General features: G+C 38.6%; 1 protein-coding gene across 1 annotated transcript in view; it reads left to right on the forward strand.

The window, feature by feature from the left end:
* SLX4IP (SLX4 interacting protein) overlaps positions 1–19,946 on the forward strand; it is a 189,072-nt gene that overhangs the window by 115,472 nt on the left and 53,654 nt on the right. The window contains exons 3-4 of the mRNA XM_008059582.1: positions 6,728–6,817; positions 11,689–11,809. Coding sequence (XP_008057773.1) covers positions 6,728–6,817; positions 11,689–11,809 — 211 coding nt within the window. The remainder of the gene's footprint in view (positions 1–6,727; positions 6,818–11,688; positions 11,810–19,946) is intronic.

The following is a 19,946-nucleotide window of genomic DNA, read 5'->3' on the forward strand; positions in this document are numbered from 1 at the left end:
AGTATTCCATCATGTATATGTACCACATTTTTTTAATCCAGTCCTCCTGATGGGCAGCATGGTTGTTTCCAGGTTCTTGCTATTGTGAACAATGCTGCGATAAACATACGTGTGCAGGTATCTTTTTTATAGAGTGATTTGAGTTCTTCAGGGTATATTCTCAGTAGGGGGATTGCGGGGTCATATGGAAGGTCGATTTTTAGAGCTTTTAGGAATCGCCACACTGCTTTCCACAGAGGTTGCACTAGTTTACACTCCCACCAACAGTGTAGAAGTGTTCCCTTTTCACCACACCCTCTCCAGCAGCTGTTATTTTTTGAGTTGTTGATAATTGCCATTCTGACTGGAGTTAGGTGGTATCTCAGTGTGGTTTTGATTTGCATCTCCCTGATGATTAGTGAGGTTGAGCATTTCTTCATGTGTTTGTTAGAAAGAAAATTGCTGTTGTTTTTTGTTTGGGGTTTTGTTGTTATTGTTGTTGTTTTGTTTTTATGAAGCTCTTCAGGAGAAACTCTTTCCAGATTTAGTATTAGTAATTGACTTCATTTTATTTTCTTACTCTTGTTCTTATATTTTCTCTAGTTTTAATCTTTGCCTTATTTCTTGAAGCTACCTTAGACCCTTAATGCCAGGTGGGTGTATAGTCTCAGCAACAGACCCAAGGATGCAAGCTGCCTCTGGCCAGCCCCCTAGGTGTGGTAGAAACTGCTTACATATCTTGGGCCTCATCCTTCCTCTTCCTCTCCCTCACACCCAACCACATCCTCTTCCTTCTGTCTTCTCAGTATCCCTCGAATCCGCCCCTTCCTCTGCACCTCAGGGTCACTTTCCATTGCCTCTTATTTGGGTTCTTATGGTGGCTTTGAGCCCGTCTACCTGGCTCCAGTGATTTCCCCTCACCCACCCATGCTCCACACTCCTGCTTGAGAGAGCCCTGTAGCCCACCGGTTTCCTCGGCCTCTTCAGCCTGTCTAGGGCTCCTTTGTGGCCTGAGCTCCCCTGCCCTGTTCACCTTATCTGCCGACATTACCCTGTGTTTCCAAATTGTAAGACTGTTTTCTATTCCCAGCGCATGTCGAACTAGTCAGGCCACTGCCTCTGCGTGGGCGTTGTTCATTTTTCTTTCTGCACCACTTGCCCTGTTCCTCAGGACTTTGCTGAGACACCGCCTCCCCTTCCCTGGCCCCCTCAGGCAGAGCTGTCACTCGGCTACCTCTGGTGCTGGGTGTGCTGTGGTTAAACATGCCACAGTGCCCTGTTGCTGCGCCTCTCTCTGTCAGGGTCAGGCTGGGTTCCTGTGAAACTCACAAGTATTTAAGGAATGAAAAAATGAGTGAGCAAGAGAATGTGGGGACCCTTCCACATCTCTCAGAATTCTGAACCTTCTCCAGAGGTGTCTGCATGAGTGAGAAACGTTAATATTTTCACCTTTATTTTATACTTAATGTAATATCAGAAGATAAAGTCTGCCGCCTCTGAAGCCATGGAAATAGTACAAGTTAAGTTGCATCTCTGGAATTCTTAAGAAAGAGATAGGAAAAATAGCCAACGTGCTCACTGGCAGTGAGTTTATGGTGAAGTAATCCTAGGATCCTTGTATTCCCTTTTTGCAAAATATGAAAAATGACAATGAAAATGTCACTGGTGATGACATAGTTGTTGCCACTCCAGAATAAGGAGAGAGGAAGTTACTGTGTGATGCATCAGTGCCCTGGGCTGGATAGGAGTAGCCTTGACCCCAGTAGGGACTTAGTGCCCTCACTTTGCAGCCAAGGCTGTGATTTGCTCTAAACTCAGGACTAACTTGTGCTGTCACGTGTTCATTAGTTATTTCTCCTTTCATTCAATATTAAGCATTCACTGTGAGCTGGTACAGTGCGAATCACTGGGGATACAGTCAGCAGAGGTTCTGACCTGTCTCCAAGGAGCTGATGGTCTAGTAAGGTCTCTGCACAGACCAGTCACTTAATGCAGAAATAAATAAGCCCAGGAAGAATATGTCTGATCCAGGGGAGGGAGGGAGGAACTGTTCCCAAGAACTTCACAGAGATGGCCACACTCCTGTTGATTGGAGGATGCATAGGAGCTCACCAAGCAAGGGAGTGGCGAGGCACGTTCTAAGTCAAGAGTGAAAATTCAGGTGCACAGGAGACAGAGAGGTGGGGCCCCATCAGAGGCTTGTAATGAGCTGCTCTGAGCCCAGCAGGAGTGCACTCATCCGATTTGTACATTAGAGACTACCCCCGGCATCGAGAGTTCATCTGGGATACCTGTAGAAGTGGCTCTAATTTTCCAAGTGAGCAGCGGAACAAGAGCAGAGGGAGTGTTTGAGAGCTGTTTCAAAAATAAAATGGACAAGATGCATGACCGATTCTGGAGGGTTAGGGAAGGGGAGGAGTGAGGAGTGACTCCCAGGTTTTTAGCGGGACCCTCTGTGTAGAGGGGGTAGAAGCTAGACCAGGCCCTGGCCCGTGGATTCACAGCCCTGCCCATGGGATATAAAGCTGTTACCAGCTACCTGTGTGTGGCTGTTAAAGAGGTCACTTGGCTTCTGCAAAATGACCAGCTCTGGCCTGGGAAAGAAGTGATGGTCACCGTGTTGCTCCTCTCAGAAAAGAGCTGAAGAGTCTGTCTTCTGAGAATAGTAATAGCCTCCTAATTAAGGAAGAGGAGAAAGGGAGGCTGTACTCCTGCCAGTGGTAAGAAGCTTTTATTTATTTTATTTTTTTCTTTCACTTCTGTTTACTCATGGAAGAAGCAAAGCTTGGAGAGCAGGGAACTTTAGAAAGGCAACGTACCTCTTCCTCTGATTAGTGTGGGATTTGGAGAGAGCTCACACTGGAGAACTCAACTGCCTAACTGCCAGCTGCAGTGGCGGAGCTCGCTGTGCGGGAGGGGACTGTCTGGCCAAGTGGTGGAATCTTCTAGAAACCCTGGGAAAGTTTGATCACCAGAGTAAGAGTCGATTTATTTTTTAAAAAGACATTCCAATCAGTGTTTGTAATCAAAATTAGAGTAGATTACTTGTGATCAAAGTCACAAAGTGGTGAGAAAAATACCAAATTAGACCTACTATGTTAATTCTATAGAAAGCTACTATTACAATATCAACTCTAGTTATTTAACCTTCACTATTTTTAATTATTTTAAGAATTTTTTTTTTTTTTGCCTCTAATGAAAAGGTAGCAGAGAACTTGGTTTAGGCAGAAGAATCAGGGCAGAGCACCTGTAGGAAACCCTGGTCAAATATATGTGAGGTATCTTCCACTTTGGAAGGGCTTTTATTCCAGAATCCTGGGAGCTTCAGGGGACCTGCAACAGAATTCAGAGTTTTGGTGAACTTGGATGGGGAAAAAAAGGTTCATCTTTATTTTGATCAAGTTCTAATAAATGTTTTCTTTTTATTATAAAGGTAGGAATCAAAACACAATAGTTCTCAATATTTGTCATCATTAGAAATTGTAGCTCTTTTCATATTATAGTTATTGTAGATAACTGAACATATCATTTATGCCCATCGCTACTTCAGCTTATGGTAGTCACTAGATTTACTACTGTGACAAGATTCAATGCCTTAATAAACAAGTGTATACATTACTATATCACTAGTTTGTTGTCTTTTGTTTAGGTAGCTGTACTTCATTGTAATTGTTTTTTAAAAATAAATTCTATATGTTGTGTTTTATGCATTTAAAAACATTATTTTGAGCAAGTTTCCTCAGCTTCACAGATGACTAAAGCTGCCTATGGCACACGAAAGGTTAATATCCCCTGACAAGGTCTTGTAGTTGTGGCATGAGACCTCCACCTGGTGGCAGCATACTCCTTAAAGGTTGAATCAACAGTTGAGAAGAAACTAAAAGTAACAGTATACATGAGTATGGTTTTTTAACATTTTTTACCATAACCCACAATAAGAAATAGGCTTTCTATCATAACTCAGTGCACACATACTTAGGTTTCACAAAACAATTCCTGATCTTACCATGTGACACATTGATATTTTTTATTGCATTCTAATATTCTCTTTCATTAAAATAAAATAAAATTAGTGTGCTGCAACTGAGCGGGTTCACAGTGCACTGTTGGTCGTCATAGGAGACCATCTTTCATCAAGCTTCATGGTTTATCACCCAGTGAACTTCATTTTGGTCTCACACTCAAAAGACCTGCACATTTTCAGGGGCATAATAACTATAGTTTTAACAACTACCAACAAATATGAATGCATTTTACACAGTGTCTAAAGATTATTTGTTACCGATATATAGCTTATATATTGTGAAGAAACTGATCTTGGGGGTTCACCTAAGGTGCTCTATCAAGATACAGAAAATTCTCAACACCACACAAAATTCCTTTGTGCCAGTTCTTTCTCAATTCCTTTCTGATTTCTTTCACCATACATTGGTTTTGCTGCTTTAGAATTTTATATAAATTAGCCAGGTGTGGTGGTGCACGCCTATAGACCCAGTTTACTGGGATGCTGAGGCGGAAGGATCACTTGAGCCCAGGAAATGGAGGCTGCAGTGAGCTGTGACCGTGCCTCTCACTGTACTCCAGCCTGGGTAACAGAGTGAGACCCTGACTCCCCTGTCTCCTCCAAAAAAGGAAACATATAGTATGTACTTTTTTGACCTGACTTCTTTTGCTTGACCTGATACTTTGAGACTAACCATTTGGTGTACGTCGGTAGTGTGTTGAGTAGCATCCCCCTGCATGAATTTACCACAGTTTGTTTATTCTCTTGTCGGTAGAGACCTTTTGATTGTCTTCAGTTTGGGTTATTATGAATAACACTTCCATGAACATTTGTTTATAAGTCCAATATTCTCTTTCTCTCTCTTGGGTAAATAGCCTGAGGTGGAAGTTTTGACTCAGCTGGTAAATAAATATATGTTTAACTGTAGGAAATTGACAAACCATTTGCCAAAGTGGTTAAACCATTTTCCATCAGGAAAGTGTGAGTTTGAATTGCTCCATATCCTTGCCAGCATTTAGTGTTGTGCTAGTCTTTTAAATTTTAGTCCTTTTGTGGGTATCATAGTTGTATCTCTTGATGGTTTTAATTTTCTTTTGCCTGATGACTGATGATATTGAACATCTTCTTCATGGGCTTATTAGCCATTTGTTTATCTTATTTGTAAAGTAATGTTCAAGTTTGGGTAGTTTGTTTTTTAATGTTGATTCGTAGAAGTTCTTTACATATTTTGGATAATGGTCCTTTATGCCAGATATATGTATTTATGAATACATTTTTCCCAGTCTGGCATACACATTCATTCATTTTATTAATGGTGTTTTTTTGGAGGAACAGAAGTTTTTAATTTTGACAATGTTGAATTTAACCATTTTTCCTCAATATATGGTGCTTTCTGGATCCTGTTTAAGAAATCTTGTTCTACTATAAAGTTAAAAAGGTAGTTTTGGCTTTTATGTTTAGGTCTATGATCCATCTTATATTAAATTTTGTGTATGGCATGAAGCAGATGTCCAGTTTCGTTTTCTTTTTATATTTATTTCTGATGTTCCAACATCATTTGTTGGAACTACTTTCATTTCTCCATTGAATTATAGTACAAAATTAAGTGTATATATATATATATATATATATATACACTTAATTATATATACACTTATATATATATATAAGCTACAATCTTGGTCTCCCATTTGTTTCCAAATTTGTCCGTTCACAGTTATCTTGTGATTCTCAGGAATTACTTTACTCACAAGGTATGAGGATTTATAAGGCTAAAGCTTTTCATAGGGTCTATGCCTGTGCTTCCAATACTTAGCCACTAGCCATAATAAATTGAATTAAATTCAATTAAAATTTTACCTTTTTGGTTGCAGTAGCCACATTTCAAGTGCTCAGCAACCACATGTGGCTACAGGCTATCCTGTTGAACAGCATAGACATAGAATATTTCGGTTTTTTCAAAAATGTTGGACAGTGCTAGCTTATAGAAGAAGAATGGAGGCAGACTTTGTCCAGTTTTGTAGCATCTCTTAATGAAAATTTCTTCAGTTTTCATAACTGGCACTCAGTATCTGCCTTTCTCTTCTTGGTCCTTTCTCATTCTTATTTCTATCCAAGCTATATCATCTGCCAGTCTTTTTGTTCCTCTGAAAATGCAATCGCTCACTGACTATGGTAGTATACACCTGCAGTCCCAGATACTTATGAGGCCAAAGTGGAAACATCACTTGAGTCTAGGAGTTCAAGACCAGCCTGGGCAACATAGTAAAACCTTTTCTCACTTAAGAAAAAAAAGAAAGAAAGAAGGAAAGGAAATAAATTAAAAATGCAGCAGCTTATATCTGTTCTTTCCTACTTAGAAGAAATCATTTTCCCTGGCTGTGGATGGAATTTTTTTTTTCTGGAGCCTACCTTGTGCTGACCTAACTTCTTTGAGTTTTACAGTCTTCTAGCTGCCTCTGGGCATCCCTTTTTGAGGTGCAGCCCAGAAAGAGATATTTTGTCTTTCCTGTCCTTATTAACATTGCGTTTCTCCTTAACATTTCCACCATAAATTTTAAACACAGGAGAAGCAGTAGGTTATGACCTGTATCCCTCTCCCATATTAAGAGTTCTGTCTAGTAGTGAACTTTGTTGCCATTTCATCATGAGCAACAGCATAGGAATTTGTGAGATTTTCTCTCATTGTTTGCTGGGCCTGAGCTGCACAGACAACTGACTCTGCCTAATATTAATGTCTTTCAGTGTGGGAATTTTGCTGTCCTGGTAGATCTTCATGTAGTGCCACAAGGTTCAAACACAGATACCAGCTGGTTTTCTGAACAGAAGAAAGAGGTAGGACAAAATGTTTTACTGTTTGCATGCAAGGAGCTGCTGCTACTAGAAAAAATATTAGTTCTTTCCAACTTTCATTATTATTAATGGGGAAAAAAATATTGGGTGGTACCAAAAACAATTTTATTTTCAATGATAGACACACATATACCTACTTTTTTCCCCCTTCAGAAACTGACACATTCTTGCACTTCACATAATATTTTCCACCTCTGTGTTTTGTGGGAAGGGATTCTCTACGTTAAAAAGAAAAGAAGAGGCAACCTCTTTCAGGTCCCCTCTGGCTGTGGGAGCTTTTCTGTCTTCTTAATAAATCCTATTTTCTAAAAAAAAGAAAAGAAGTAGTTAAAATGACTATTCCAGGTAAACAGGGATTTTAACCTGGCTGGTTGTAAAGGATGGACTGAGCACCTGGAATAGGTGTGGAGGTTCACTCGAGGCTGATCCTCACGCCTGTCTTAAAGCCTCATTGTTTATTTTCTATCATCCTTTTATGATCATGGGCCTTTGACAAATGAGGAGATAATTGAGTGTGTTTCTTCTCCCACATTGGTCAGTCGGGAAAGCGAAAGGCCATGTGCTGAGAAGTATTGTGTTGGACATCCTGGGCCTCAGCCTCCTCATCTGCAAATGAAGGTGTTTGACTACATGCTGTCCAAGTTCCCTCCTGGTCCTAAATTTCTGCTGTCCTCCCAAATGCTGCTGTTAAGGAGGCTTACAAAGCACGTTTAGTTTTCATCGTATACCTTGCTTCTTTTTCCTGCTCTCTAGTGAGTAGGGACAGCCAGGTGATGGCTTTTACATAACTTTCAAAATACCACATTTTGTGTCCTCCATGTTCTCTTATTGCAAGTGCTTTTTAAAATGAGAAATAAAAGTAAGTTTTTTTTTAAGGTAATATATACAGAAGAAACTAGTGATAGTGATAAAAATCAAGCAAACAACCAGACAACAACAGCAAAAACAACCCTTTCCTGTGACAATTGTTTTCAGTAAGCTTTTGGAGATTACTAGAAAAAGAAATCCGCCCCCCCCCCAAAAAAAAACCTCGAACAGGGTAATACATTTTTAATCAAAAGGCAGTACCATCAGGACTTTGCCGTCATTATTTTGCAAAGAATACTTGGTAACCCAAAGCTGAGAGAAGGAAGGCGTGAGGAGGCTCAGTCTGATGGGATATATCACTCAGGTAAATAAAGAACTGTGGCCTCTCCTCCACAGGCCTTAAATATTTAGCAGAGTGGCATCTCCTACTGCCACTCACCTTCATGTAAGTCCACACTTTAGCTTACTAGTATATGTCCCCATGATTCAAAACAGGCCATTCATTTCCCCAACATGACTAATACTCACCTGAGAGGACCTACCTGAAAGCTTCTGACTTGACTTACATTAATGTGTTCTAGAATGCATTGTTTCCATTCTCTCCCATCATTACCACCTCAGCCTTAGATCTTTTTTGTGGATATTTATTCCATTTTGCCCAAGATTTGGTTGATTTGGATTTTTTCTTTTTTCTTTTTTGAGTCATGGTCTCACTCTGTTACCCAGGCTGGAATACAGTGGCTTGATCACAGTTCACCACAGCCTCAAACTCCTGGGCTCAGGTGATCCTTCTGCCTCAGCCTCCTGCATAGCTAGAACTATAGGCGTGTACCACCACGCCCAGCTAATTTTTAAAACTTTTTTTGTAGCGACAAAGTTTCCCTATGTTGCCTAGACTAATCTCAAACTCCTGGGCTCAAGGAATCCTCTTGCCTGGGCCTCCCTAAATGTTGCGATTATAGGAGTGAGCCACTGTGCCTGGCCTGGAATGCTTTAAAATAAAGCCATGGGAGTGTGAGTCACCTCCTATCCAAAGCGTGAGGCTAGGTTTCTTTTTTTATTAAAAGAGCCATATGCAGCAGTGTGGCTCCACCTAGTACCTACTTGAGGCAGCAAGACATGACTTAGCAAAGATGTGCAGTGCACGACAGGACCTGCAGGGCAGCACAACTGCGGCGGCTGCAAGAGGACAGGTCGTTCCAGCAAATCGAGCTTTCCTCTCGAGGCAAAGTCGTCAGTTTGCTGCTTCTACTCCTTTAAGTTATGAGTTCACTACTATTAATATTGTTCTGAGATAACTTGTGTGTAAGAAAGCAGAAGTGCTAGTTGAGGAAAGGATGCAACTAGCCTGTGTGGTGTGTTCCCAAGGCATTCATCTTTTTTATCATTAGATCATCTCATGGTGTGGATTTCATGAGTGACCAATTTGTTTGCATTTTAACAGTCACTTTACCTAGTGAAAGCCTAAGAATAACCAGTTCCTTTTTAGAAAAAGGAGCTAATTACATGTATTAGACCGATGTTTACTTTGAGTTCAGCACGGGAAGTCTTTGTACCCAAACAGTCGAACTCAGACTGTTCCATTTGTAAACTCAAGGAAGCGAACACAAGCCCCAGTTAGCCTAGAGGTGCCCTCTGTATCTCTCTCTTGCCCACTGACTTTAACTTGGTCTTCTCATCTGCACCTCAAATGTAGCTGGGAGTTTGTTTGTGTGTTTGTTTGATGCATTGTTCTGGTTCTAGAGAGAATGCTTCATTAAGTGAGGTATGGTCAGTCACTGAAGTGTCTTGACCACGTTGCACATGGTCTGCCTCTCATTCATCAAACCTGACTCATGGAAGGACGGCCCCATAACGAGAGAGAGAAAGTGTATGTGCATGGGCCTTCGCTTTATTTTTATCATACTATTTTTAGTTCTAGCCTTATAGGGCATTTATGGCCAAATTTTAACAATCCTTTTTTCCGTGTATGTCTTCCACATATTTTTAAGTTCAGTCATAGTTGAACTCTGCATGTGAAGCAAAATTCTTTAATTGTCCAAAAAACCCCACAAAAAACGATGAGGCCAGGCTGCCTTTCTGTTGTATGAATAATGCCAAAACACTCAACTGTAAATGGATATCTGTGTATTCTACAAGGCCCTGTATCTTTGGGCTGCAAAATGAAAAGCAGGAAAGAGGAAACCAGTGTTTGTATTTTATCTAGAAACTCACATTTGTGAATTAAGTCAAGGATTTTCTATATTGTTTGAGGGGTACAAGCATTTGTTATAAAAGTTTCTCCTTCTTTGCTCTTCAGAACAACTAAAAACTTTGTGCTTGTTTTAATTTTTGAAGATTCTAAGAGACCAACCTGAGATGACATTGTAAGAAACCAGCGAAACAGGTTTGAGGTAACCCCAACTTTGAGCCTGCTGCAGTCTTTGGGAATTGAACAAGAATTATCAGTCCTTACACATCAGCTGTTAATCTAAGTTAAGAAATTGAGATTTGTGTGCAATTTTATCCCCTCCCACCCTGTTATTTTTTACATTAGATTACATTTTCCTGGCAGTGCAGGAAATACTGCACAGAGTATCTTCTCATTGTGTGATTGGACTTAAATTTTTGTTCTTCTTTTGTATAAACATCAGCAATATATACAATAATTGACATGTAAAGAAATTTGCTGTGATATGCTATGTTGAAATTTAATTAAAACCATGTTTCTGTTGCCTAATAAATATTAATCTCCCTTAGAGAGGTTAAATTATTTGCACCACTGATTAAAGACTGTAGTGCACTTTTATTTTATTTATTGATTTTTCTTTTTAGTTGGGGTCTCACTCTGTTACTCAGGCTGGAGTGCAGTGGCACACTTACAGCTCACTGGAGCCTTGACCTTCTGGGCTCAGTCAGTCCTTCCACCATCTCAGCTTCCCAAGTAGTTGGGACTATAGGTGTACACTAAAACACCTAGCTAATTTTTTGACTTTTTGTAGAGATGAGGTCTTGCTACGTTGCCCAGGCTGGTCTCAAACTCCTGCACTCAAGCAGTCCACCGGCCTCAGCCTCGCAAATGCTGGGATTATAGACATACCTGGCTCTATAGTGCAGTTTTAACAAAAGGAAACAGACTAGACAGGATCATCAGGAAGAGTGTGGAAGAAAATCCAGGTGTCCAATTCTCAGCTTACCCCACTGCTCAGCGCTTTTCCTTCTTCAGTAGATTTGTAAAAATGAGGCTAGAAACTAATGAGTGATAGTGTTTAGATTTTTTAAAAAAAAAATTTTTTTTTTGAGAAAGTAGGATTTTTTAAGAAGTCAGAAAAGATCCCACAGCAGGAGGGGACCTGAAAGAGGTTACCCAGATTTTAAAACAATTTTAGACCAAGTTTGAAAAATAGGAAATTTTGTATAAAAATCACTGTTTCGGATGCCTCTTGAGCACATTGGAAGATCTGGCAGCACTGTGTCTGTAGACATGAAACAGTTCACAGAAACATGGGCTGCCTGTTGGTAACTAGGTGTTGGTTTGGGTTCCTTGTTCCACTTGTACCAATAGTGTATGGATATGCCCTGACTCTTGGCTCCTTCCCTGTCTATAGTCTCCTGGATGGCCATGGTGGGCACTTCCCTGGTTTCCTTGCTGCCTGCCAGTGTTGGCTCTATTTGACTTCTTTCTTCTGTTTGTCACTATACAACAACTGATTGATATTTACGTGAAAACATCCTTTACCCCACTGATTTTATCACCTCATCACCCTGATGTTTATGGCAGAGTGTCTTTATCTTCCTTTTGTAAATGTGAAACTGAGGCAGAGAGACATGAAATGAATTTCCCAGATCACACAGTGAGCCAACACTGTGGTTTCAAACAAACCTTAGTAGTGAATTTAAATCTGTGGTCTTATCCATGAGAACACAGAACATTACTTTCAAAGTTCATCACTAAATTAAAAAGCAAACAAAATGAAATGTTTAGTGTTACCTTTTAATATATACTATGTTAACTTTTTGCACTGCACCTATTAGAAAGTTATATGCAATTTTTTAATTTCCTTTAGGAAGTCTGTTTACTCTTAAAAGAAACCATTGATTCAAGAGTTAAGGAGTACTTGGAAGTTCGTAAACAGCACAGGCCTTCAAATACAGAATTCACAAGATCCAGTCCCTTGTCCTTAAAAGGTAGGCACAGAACACTTTGATTTTGGACAAAAATAAATAAAATTTCTGCTTTATAGAGATGGCAATTATGTTTGACTCTGACTGTCATGTTAGTATAGTGATACATTTTAAAAATATGTTCTAATGAAGATACTTTGTTTGGGTACAGAAAATTAACCCAAAAGCCCTCAGGACTTTTAATGGTACACAAAATGTATAAAAATAGCAAATAAAACATTCCTAAGGAAACTGTAAATTCTTCAAAGGATTAAATTTTTATGTTTATTTTTTCCTTTTATTTTTAGTAGACACATAATAATTGTACATACTTCTGTGATGCTGAGTGATATTTTGATACATGCATACAATATATAATGATCAAATTAGGGCAATTAGCCTATTTGTCACCTCAAGTATCACTTAAATGATCATTTAAAATCCTCTTTTTCAGCTTTTTAAAAATATACAGTATATTTGGAAAATCTTCTCTTTCAACTTTTTGAAAATATACAATAAATTAGTGTTAACCATATTTACTATATAGAACATCAGAACTTATTCTGTCTACCTACCTGTAATTTTGTATTTGTTAACCAACCTCCCTCCATTCTTTCCTCCCCTACCCTCCTTGGCTCCTAATTCTTCAATTTTCTCTACTTTTATGAACTCTTTTTTTTTAGCTCCAGCATGAGTGAGAACATGTGATATTTATCTTTCTGTATCTGACTTATTTTATTTAACATAATTTCCTCTGGAATCATCTGTGTTGCCTCAAATGACAGAATTTTATTTTATTTTTTAACAGTTGAATAGTATTTCATTATGTGTGTATATGCACAACATTTTCTTCCTCCATTCATCTAGTAATGGAAATTTAGGTTGATTCCATATCTTGGCTATTGTGACTAGTGCTGCAATAAACGTAGGGGTGCAGGTATCTTTTTTGTAGACTGGTTTCCTTTCTTTTATTTAAATGCCCAGGAGTGGGATTGCTAGATGGAACGATAGTTCTATTTTTAGTTCTTTGAAAAATCTCCATGTTGTTTTTCATGATGGCTGTACTAATTTACATTTCCACTAACAGTATATACGAGTTTGTTTTTCTCTGCATCCTTGCTAGCATTTATTTATCTATCTGTCTATCTATCTATCTATCTATATGTTTTTTTTTTTATGGTAGCCATTCTAAATGGAATGAGGTGATATCTCACTTGGTTTGAGTTTGTATGGCTTGTATTTCCCTGATGCTTAGGGATGTTAAGTATTTTTCCTATACTGGTTGGCCACGTGTATTTCTTCGTCTTCTTCTTCTTCTTCCTTCTTCCTTCTTCCTTCTTCTTCTTCTTCTTCGAAAGCAGGATTTATTGAGAGGACAGAAAAGCTCCCACAGTGGGAGGGGACCTGAGGGAGTTTCCCTGTCTTTTTTTGAGAAATGTTTGTACAGATCCTTCCCACATTTTAAACTCAGATTATTTATTTTTTGCTATTGAGTTGTTTTTCTCGTATATTCTGAATATTAGCCCCTTGTCAGATGAATAGTTTGCAAATATTTTCTCCCATTCTTCAGGTTGTCTCTTCACTCTTTGATTGTTTCCTTTGCTTTATAGAAGCTTTTTAGTTCGATAGAGTCCTATTTTTTCATTTTTGTTTTATTGCCTGTGCTTTTGAAGTCTTACTTAAAAAACCTCTGCCTAGATTGATGTCTGGAAGAGTTTTCTCTGTGTTTTCTTCTAGTAGTTTTCTAGTTTAGGGTCTTATGTTTAAGTCTTTAATCCATGTTGAGTTGATTTTTGTATATGGTGAGAGACAGGAGACCAGTTTCATTATTCTGCTTATAGACATCCAACTTTTTCTGCCCCATTTATTAAAGAAGATATCCTTTCCTTAATGTGTATACCTGATACCTCTGTCAAAAATAGTTGGCTATAAATACATAGAATTATTTCTGGGTTCTCTATTCCATTGGTCTGTGGGCCTGTTTTTATAACAATATAATGCTGTTGTTATTATAGCTTTATAGTATAGTTTGAAATCAGGTGGTTGTGATGTTCCTGTTCTGGATGTCTATTTTTCTCCTAAGACATGGGAATTATTTAGCTATTATTTTATTAGATAGGTTTTCTATTTATTTTCTCATCTTTTATTTTTCTGAAATTCTAAAATGTGAATATTTACTTGATGGTGTCTTATGTATCATTCTTTTTTTGTTCTCTGACTGGGTTATTTCAAAAGATTTTTCTTCAAGTCCAGAAATTCTTTTCCATGAGCTAGTCTATTATTGAAGTTCTCAAATGTATTTTTTATATTACTCGTTGAATTCTTTACTTCCAGGATTTCTGTTTGGTTCTTTTTTATGATATCTATGTCTGTTCAGTTTCCCATTCATATTATGAATTGTTTTTCTGATTTATCTGTCTTGTGTGTCTGTGTTATCTTATATCTCACTATTTCTTTAAGATCATTGCTTTGAGCTTCTTTTCAGCCATTTCATAGATTTCCTTTGGAGGAGAATCTGTTACTAGAGATTTACTGTTTTCCTTTGGAGGTGTCATGTTTCCTTGCTTTTTTTCTTGTTTGTTATGTCCCTACATTCATGTTTTTACAATTGGTCAAACAGTTGCTTCTTCCAATTTTATGGAGTAGCTTTCATGGGAAAGAGTTTTTTTTTGTTTTTTGTTTTTTGTTTTTTTTTTTTGAAGATGTATCTAGTGTCAGTTGGATAAGAATTCTTTGGCTATGGTTCTGTGTGGGCTCAGTTGTATGTAGTCTTCATTTGATTTATTCTGTTATAATCAATGTCAGCAGTGTCTGTGAGTTTTTTAATTGCTTAGGCTACAGTTGTTTGTGGAGGTTATAACAGGGCTTTTCTGGAGATGGGGACTCCAGGCAGGCCAGTCCTTGGGCCCACAAGGGGCATTCATGGGCACTGGTGGTGGCAGTGGTGGGTCCCAGGTGGGCTGATTCTTAGGCTCCTGGACAGTGAGCAAAAGTTCACACAGCCCCACTGCTGGAGTAGATGGGGTCACCAGTGGTGTTGGTGGGCTCTATGCAAGCTGGTCCTCAGGTCTTGAGCAGCCCACATGGGTGCCTTTTTTGGACTCGTGGGAAAAAGTTGATTTGTTTTTAAACAGAAAAGAGATCTTACTATGTATACAATCTTGTAAACTGTGTTTTCTATCTAATATATTATAAGCATTTTTTTTACCCACATCACTATTTTAAAAAAATTTATTGTGGTATATACATAACATAAAATTTATCATTTTAACCATTTTCAAATGTATACTCTAGTGGCATTAAGTATGTTCATGTTGTTATGCAGCTATCACCATTATCTATCTCCAAAACATTTTCATCATATCAACCTGAAACTTTACTCCCATTAAATAATAATTTCCCATTTCTCCTTTTCCTGAGTCCCTAGTAACCATCATCCTATTTTCTGGCTGTATGAATTTAACTACTCTAGGTACCTCATATAAGTGAAATCATACAAGATTTGTCCTTTTGTGTCTGGTTTATTTCACTTAGCATAATGTTTTCAAAGTTTATCCATGTTGTAACATTGATCATAATTTCATTCCTTTTTGAGGCTGAATAGTATTCCATTGTTATATTGCAGCATATACCACATTTTGTTTATTCGTTTATCTGTCAATGGACAGTTGGATTGTTTCCACTTTTTGGCTGTTGTGAATATTGCTACTATGAATATTGTATGAACATTGACGTACAAGTCCCTGCTCTCAGTTTTGTTGTATATGTACCTAGAAGTGAAATTGCTGGATCATATGGTAATTCTGATTTTTTTTTTTTTTTTGGAGGAACTGCCTCTTTTCCATAGTGACTGCATCATTTTACATTCCCATCAGTGATGTTTGTCCACATTCTTGCCAACATTTATTTTCTCTTATTTTGACAATAGCCATCCTAATAGATGTGAAGCACTATTTCATTGTGGTTTTGATTGGCTTTCCTTTAATGATTAGTGTTGTGAGCCATCTTTTCATGTGCTTATTGGTCGTTAATATATCTTCTTTGGAGAAATGTATATTTATGTCTTTTGCCCACTTTTAAATTGGGTTGTTTGTCTTTGTGTTTTTCAAGTTGTGATTCTTTATAACTTCTGGCTATTAACCCCTTATCATATATTTCCTTTGTTGCATAAAAGTTTTCAATTTTGATACAGTCAATTCATCTATTTCTTTTGTTGCCTGTGCTTTTGATACCATATCCAAGAAATCATTGCTGAATTCAATGTCATGAAGCTTTACCCATTTTTTTCTTCTAAGAGTTTGATAGAAATAGCCATTACATTAAGGTATTGAATTACTTAGAGTTAATTTTTATGTATTCGTTAAGGTAAGAGTCCAACCACATTCTTTTGCACATGAGTAACCATTTGTCCTAACACCGTTTGTTGAAAAGACAGTCCTTTTGCCATTTAATGGTTTTGGCACTCTTATCATAAATCACCGATCATATATGTGATAGCTTAATTCTGGGCTCTCATTCTGTTTTACTGGTCTATATGTCTATCTTTATGGCCAATACTACACTATTTTGAAAATGGTAACTTTGTAGTAAGTTTCAAAATTAGAAAGTGTGAGTCTTCCATCTTTGTTATTCTTTTTCAAGATTGTTTTGTCTATTCAGAGTCCATATCACCATGTTAATGACTACACAGTATTCCATTAAATGCCTGTACTCTTAATTTACTGCTACAATTTATGTAGATTGCATCTAATATTTTCGCTATTGTAAGCAAGAGTATAATGAGCATCCTGATATTATACATATTTGCACACTTTAAATTCTTTATATTTCTCATTCTGTGTTTATATTTTTGTTGGTTTGTGAGAGCTTTTTAAGGATAGTAATGCTTTGTATGTTATATAAACTGCAAATGATTTTTCTCAGTTTGTCATTTGCCTTTGAGTTGGTTTATTTAACTGTACAACCACAAACAAGGAGAAGCCCTGTTTGCCTCATGCAGCTAGTGGAGTGCCAATGACCCGTAGCGGGATGAATGCTGGGGGTTTTTTTGTGGTAAGATAAGTAGTATGGCTGATTGCCATAGGGAGCAAGAATGATGCTAATGCAACACTGTGTTGTTCACTCTTTATAACAAAAAAGCTGAGTTATATATATATATATCCCTATTTGAAAATAAACGTGCTGTGAAAAGCTGTGTTCTCTCTCCTTCCTACTTCTGACAACAGTTACCTTTAACTGAGTATATCTTTTGAGGGTCACACCTTAGTCCCTCTATCTGCAGCCACCAACCAGTCTGCTTCCACCTCACCTGGGCACCTGGCAACTGCAGCTGCCCCCTGGCTGGCTTCCTTGCTGTGTTCTGGCCAGTGCCCCACATTTTGTCCACACCTCAATTCGTGTGATCCTTTAAAATCCCAGGTCTGATCAGATGCACCTCTCCATAATGCCCTTAAGAATCTCTCCAAGGCCCCCAGGATGAAGGCTGTGATCCCTGGGGTAGTTGCCTTCCAGCCCCATCTTGAACTACTTTTTCCTTTGTTCTTGTTCTAGCCACAGCAGACTTAATTTCTTTCTTACGAACTCCATCCTTCTGTTCATCTTGGGGCCCTTGTCCATATCAGAGCCTATGCCACCCTCAACTCTCTGGTCAAAGTCTGCTCCTCAAGGAAAGCTTATCCTGTCAGCAGTTCTCCTTGTTACAGGCCCATGAGCACCCTGAATTTTCCTTCCCACCATTTGATTAATAGCTACCTCTCCACACAGGTATGAGCCACTTGAACACAGGTTCTGCTCCTTTTATTCTCCCTTGTAGCTCCAGCATGTAGGAACCAGTTCCTGGTTTGCAGCAGGAACTTAACATTTATATGTATAGGTGATAAATTCTACAATTTGGTAAGGTTGAGGATTGCCGTAAGTTGCTTCTCTTGCCCTGTCTCCTTCTGTTTCCTGCAAATCTGTGTTCTCTATACCTCTGTGTCTTTACAGGTTTCTTCTTTGTCCAGAAAACTTTCATTTAACTCTTAAGACCCAACTCAAATGTTACTTCTCCAGTCTTTCTAGTTTTCCCTGCACTAGCATTACTTGGCATTTAACACTTTGTCCCAAAGGCATAAACCACTCGCATTCATCCAAACTACCAATACAAGAACGTGAGCCCCAGAACTGAATACTGAAGGGGAAGTAGGCATGACCTTCTGGTGAGTGGCTTACAAATTGCTTTTGAAAAAGGCATTTACGTAAGACCATGGGAGCAGGTGAAAATAGGCAGTTTGATATTATATTATATTATATTGTGTTACCAGTTTATATGCCTCTCTCCCTCCCCTTTGATGGTAAAGATTGACTCTTTGTCACTCCAAGAGCCTCTTTTCTTTCCATATTACCTTGCTGCCCAACTCTAGAACATAAACAGATATATTTGTATCTCAGGCCATCTCTCTTTATAGGCCACATGGACCCACTGGCAGACTTCTCTTTTATACCTTGATCAATCACATCATGACATTCATTCACTTCTGGATAGTTACCACCCCATTGGGCAGAACCATTGATTCACTAGGCACAAATTTTTATTCATCATTCAAGCTGCTACCCTTTCAGGTTGCCTGTATAGGTCAGAGAAGCACACAAACATCCCCACTGAATTTTATGCTTATTTCTTGGTAGTAAGACATATAAGGTATTTTTTGTTAAACTTGACTCTTTTTTTTTGGATGACGTCTGTCACATACCCCAGACCACTGGACATTCAGAAATTGTATTGCAAAAGGTTTTGTCTGGTACCCTCTAACTTGCCAGCTAGAATACATGCCACCTTCTGCCATGTAAGTTCTATTGCAGTGCCTTCAGTGTAGTAGACCAGAACAATAATCCTGTGAGATACTGAGATAATGAAGGTCTCTGTGAACTAAATAGTATCACTGAAGCAGAATGTTGACAGAGCAATGAGGCAAAACAGTGAAGCAATGTGACTATCTCTGCCAGTGGTTAGAATCCTGCTTCTATGTTCACTGCTCACTGGGATAGAAAAACACAGACTTTGTCGCCACTGTAGTGCTGATGCTAGACACTATAATGCTTCAGTTGAGGCCACCTCTGGAAGAATCCCTGCCTAAGAAACTTACATCAATCTGCCATCATTCTATAAGACCCGTCTGTCTTCTACTTATGCCAAAGAGGCAAGTTAGATAAGACTATATGAAAAAAAAACTCATGGATATTTTAAGTTTTTCATGATTCCCTGTAGGTTAATATTGATTTTTGTTTACAGTTTTGGTAGGGAGGGAGAACTCTGGAGACTTTCATCTGGCCTTTAATTACCATAATAGTACTCACTCTGTGACACATGGAGTCCATGTGTGGTTTCTATCAGCTGCAGAGTAAATCTATCCCCATTTTACAACTATCCCCATTTTAGCAACTGAGAAAACAACTACAGGAGATTTTCACAGATATGCTGGGCCCTTGGTGAGATGAATTTAAAAGAGATTTCTACTTATCACCCTCTGGTGGATCACAGTGGCAACCAGGAACCCCAAAAATGATCTCAAAGCCAATGTCTAATCATCCTCAGAAGTTCTGAGTATTTCCCTTTTATCCTTGGGCAGGTACCTCAGTAAACTCTCCAGGTCCCATGAGGCAGATGTATAGGATGTATTTGCAATGTTATTGAAGGTCTCTTACTCAAGGGATATCTGGCTCTCCTTTTAAGGAGATAATGGTTCTATGGACTGATTCAAAGCTGGGGACTGGCTGAGTGGTTCAAGATGACTCAAGTCAGGCTCCTGTGCACCAGATCTAGATTCTTTTTTTCCTGTCATACAGTGAATTAGTCTGCTAGGGCTGCCATAGCAAAACACCACAGACTGGATGGCCTAACCAATAGAAATTTATTTTCTTGAAGTTTGGAGATTAGAAGTGAGATCGGGTGTTGGCATGTTTGGTTTCATCTGAGAGCCCCCTCTTGTCTTGTAGATGACTATTGTCTTCTTGTATCTGCACATAATTTTTCTCTGTATGTGTCTGTGTCTCTTCTTTTTTTTTTTAAGTTGTGGGGTACAAGGCAGGATTGGGTACATAAGTGGTTTAAGTACCAGTGAAGTTTTGGGCCTCCCATTGATCCTCACTTTGCCTAGATTAGGATTAGGAACCCCTATTGATG

The sequence above is a fragment of the Carlito syrichta genome, unplaced genomic scaffold (genome assembly GCF_000164805.1).
Source record: "Carlito syrichta isolate Samal-C Ts95f unplaced genomic scaffold, Tarsius_syrichta-2.0.1 Scaffold304264, whole genome shotgun sequence".
NCBI lineage: Eukaryota > Metazoa > Chordata > Mammalia > Primates > Tarsiidae > Carlito > Carlito syrichta.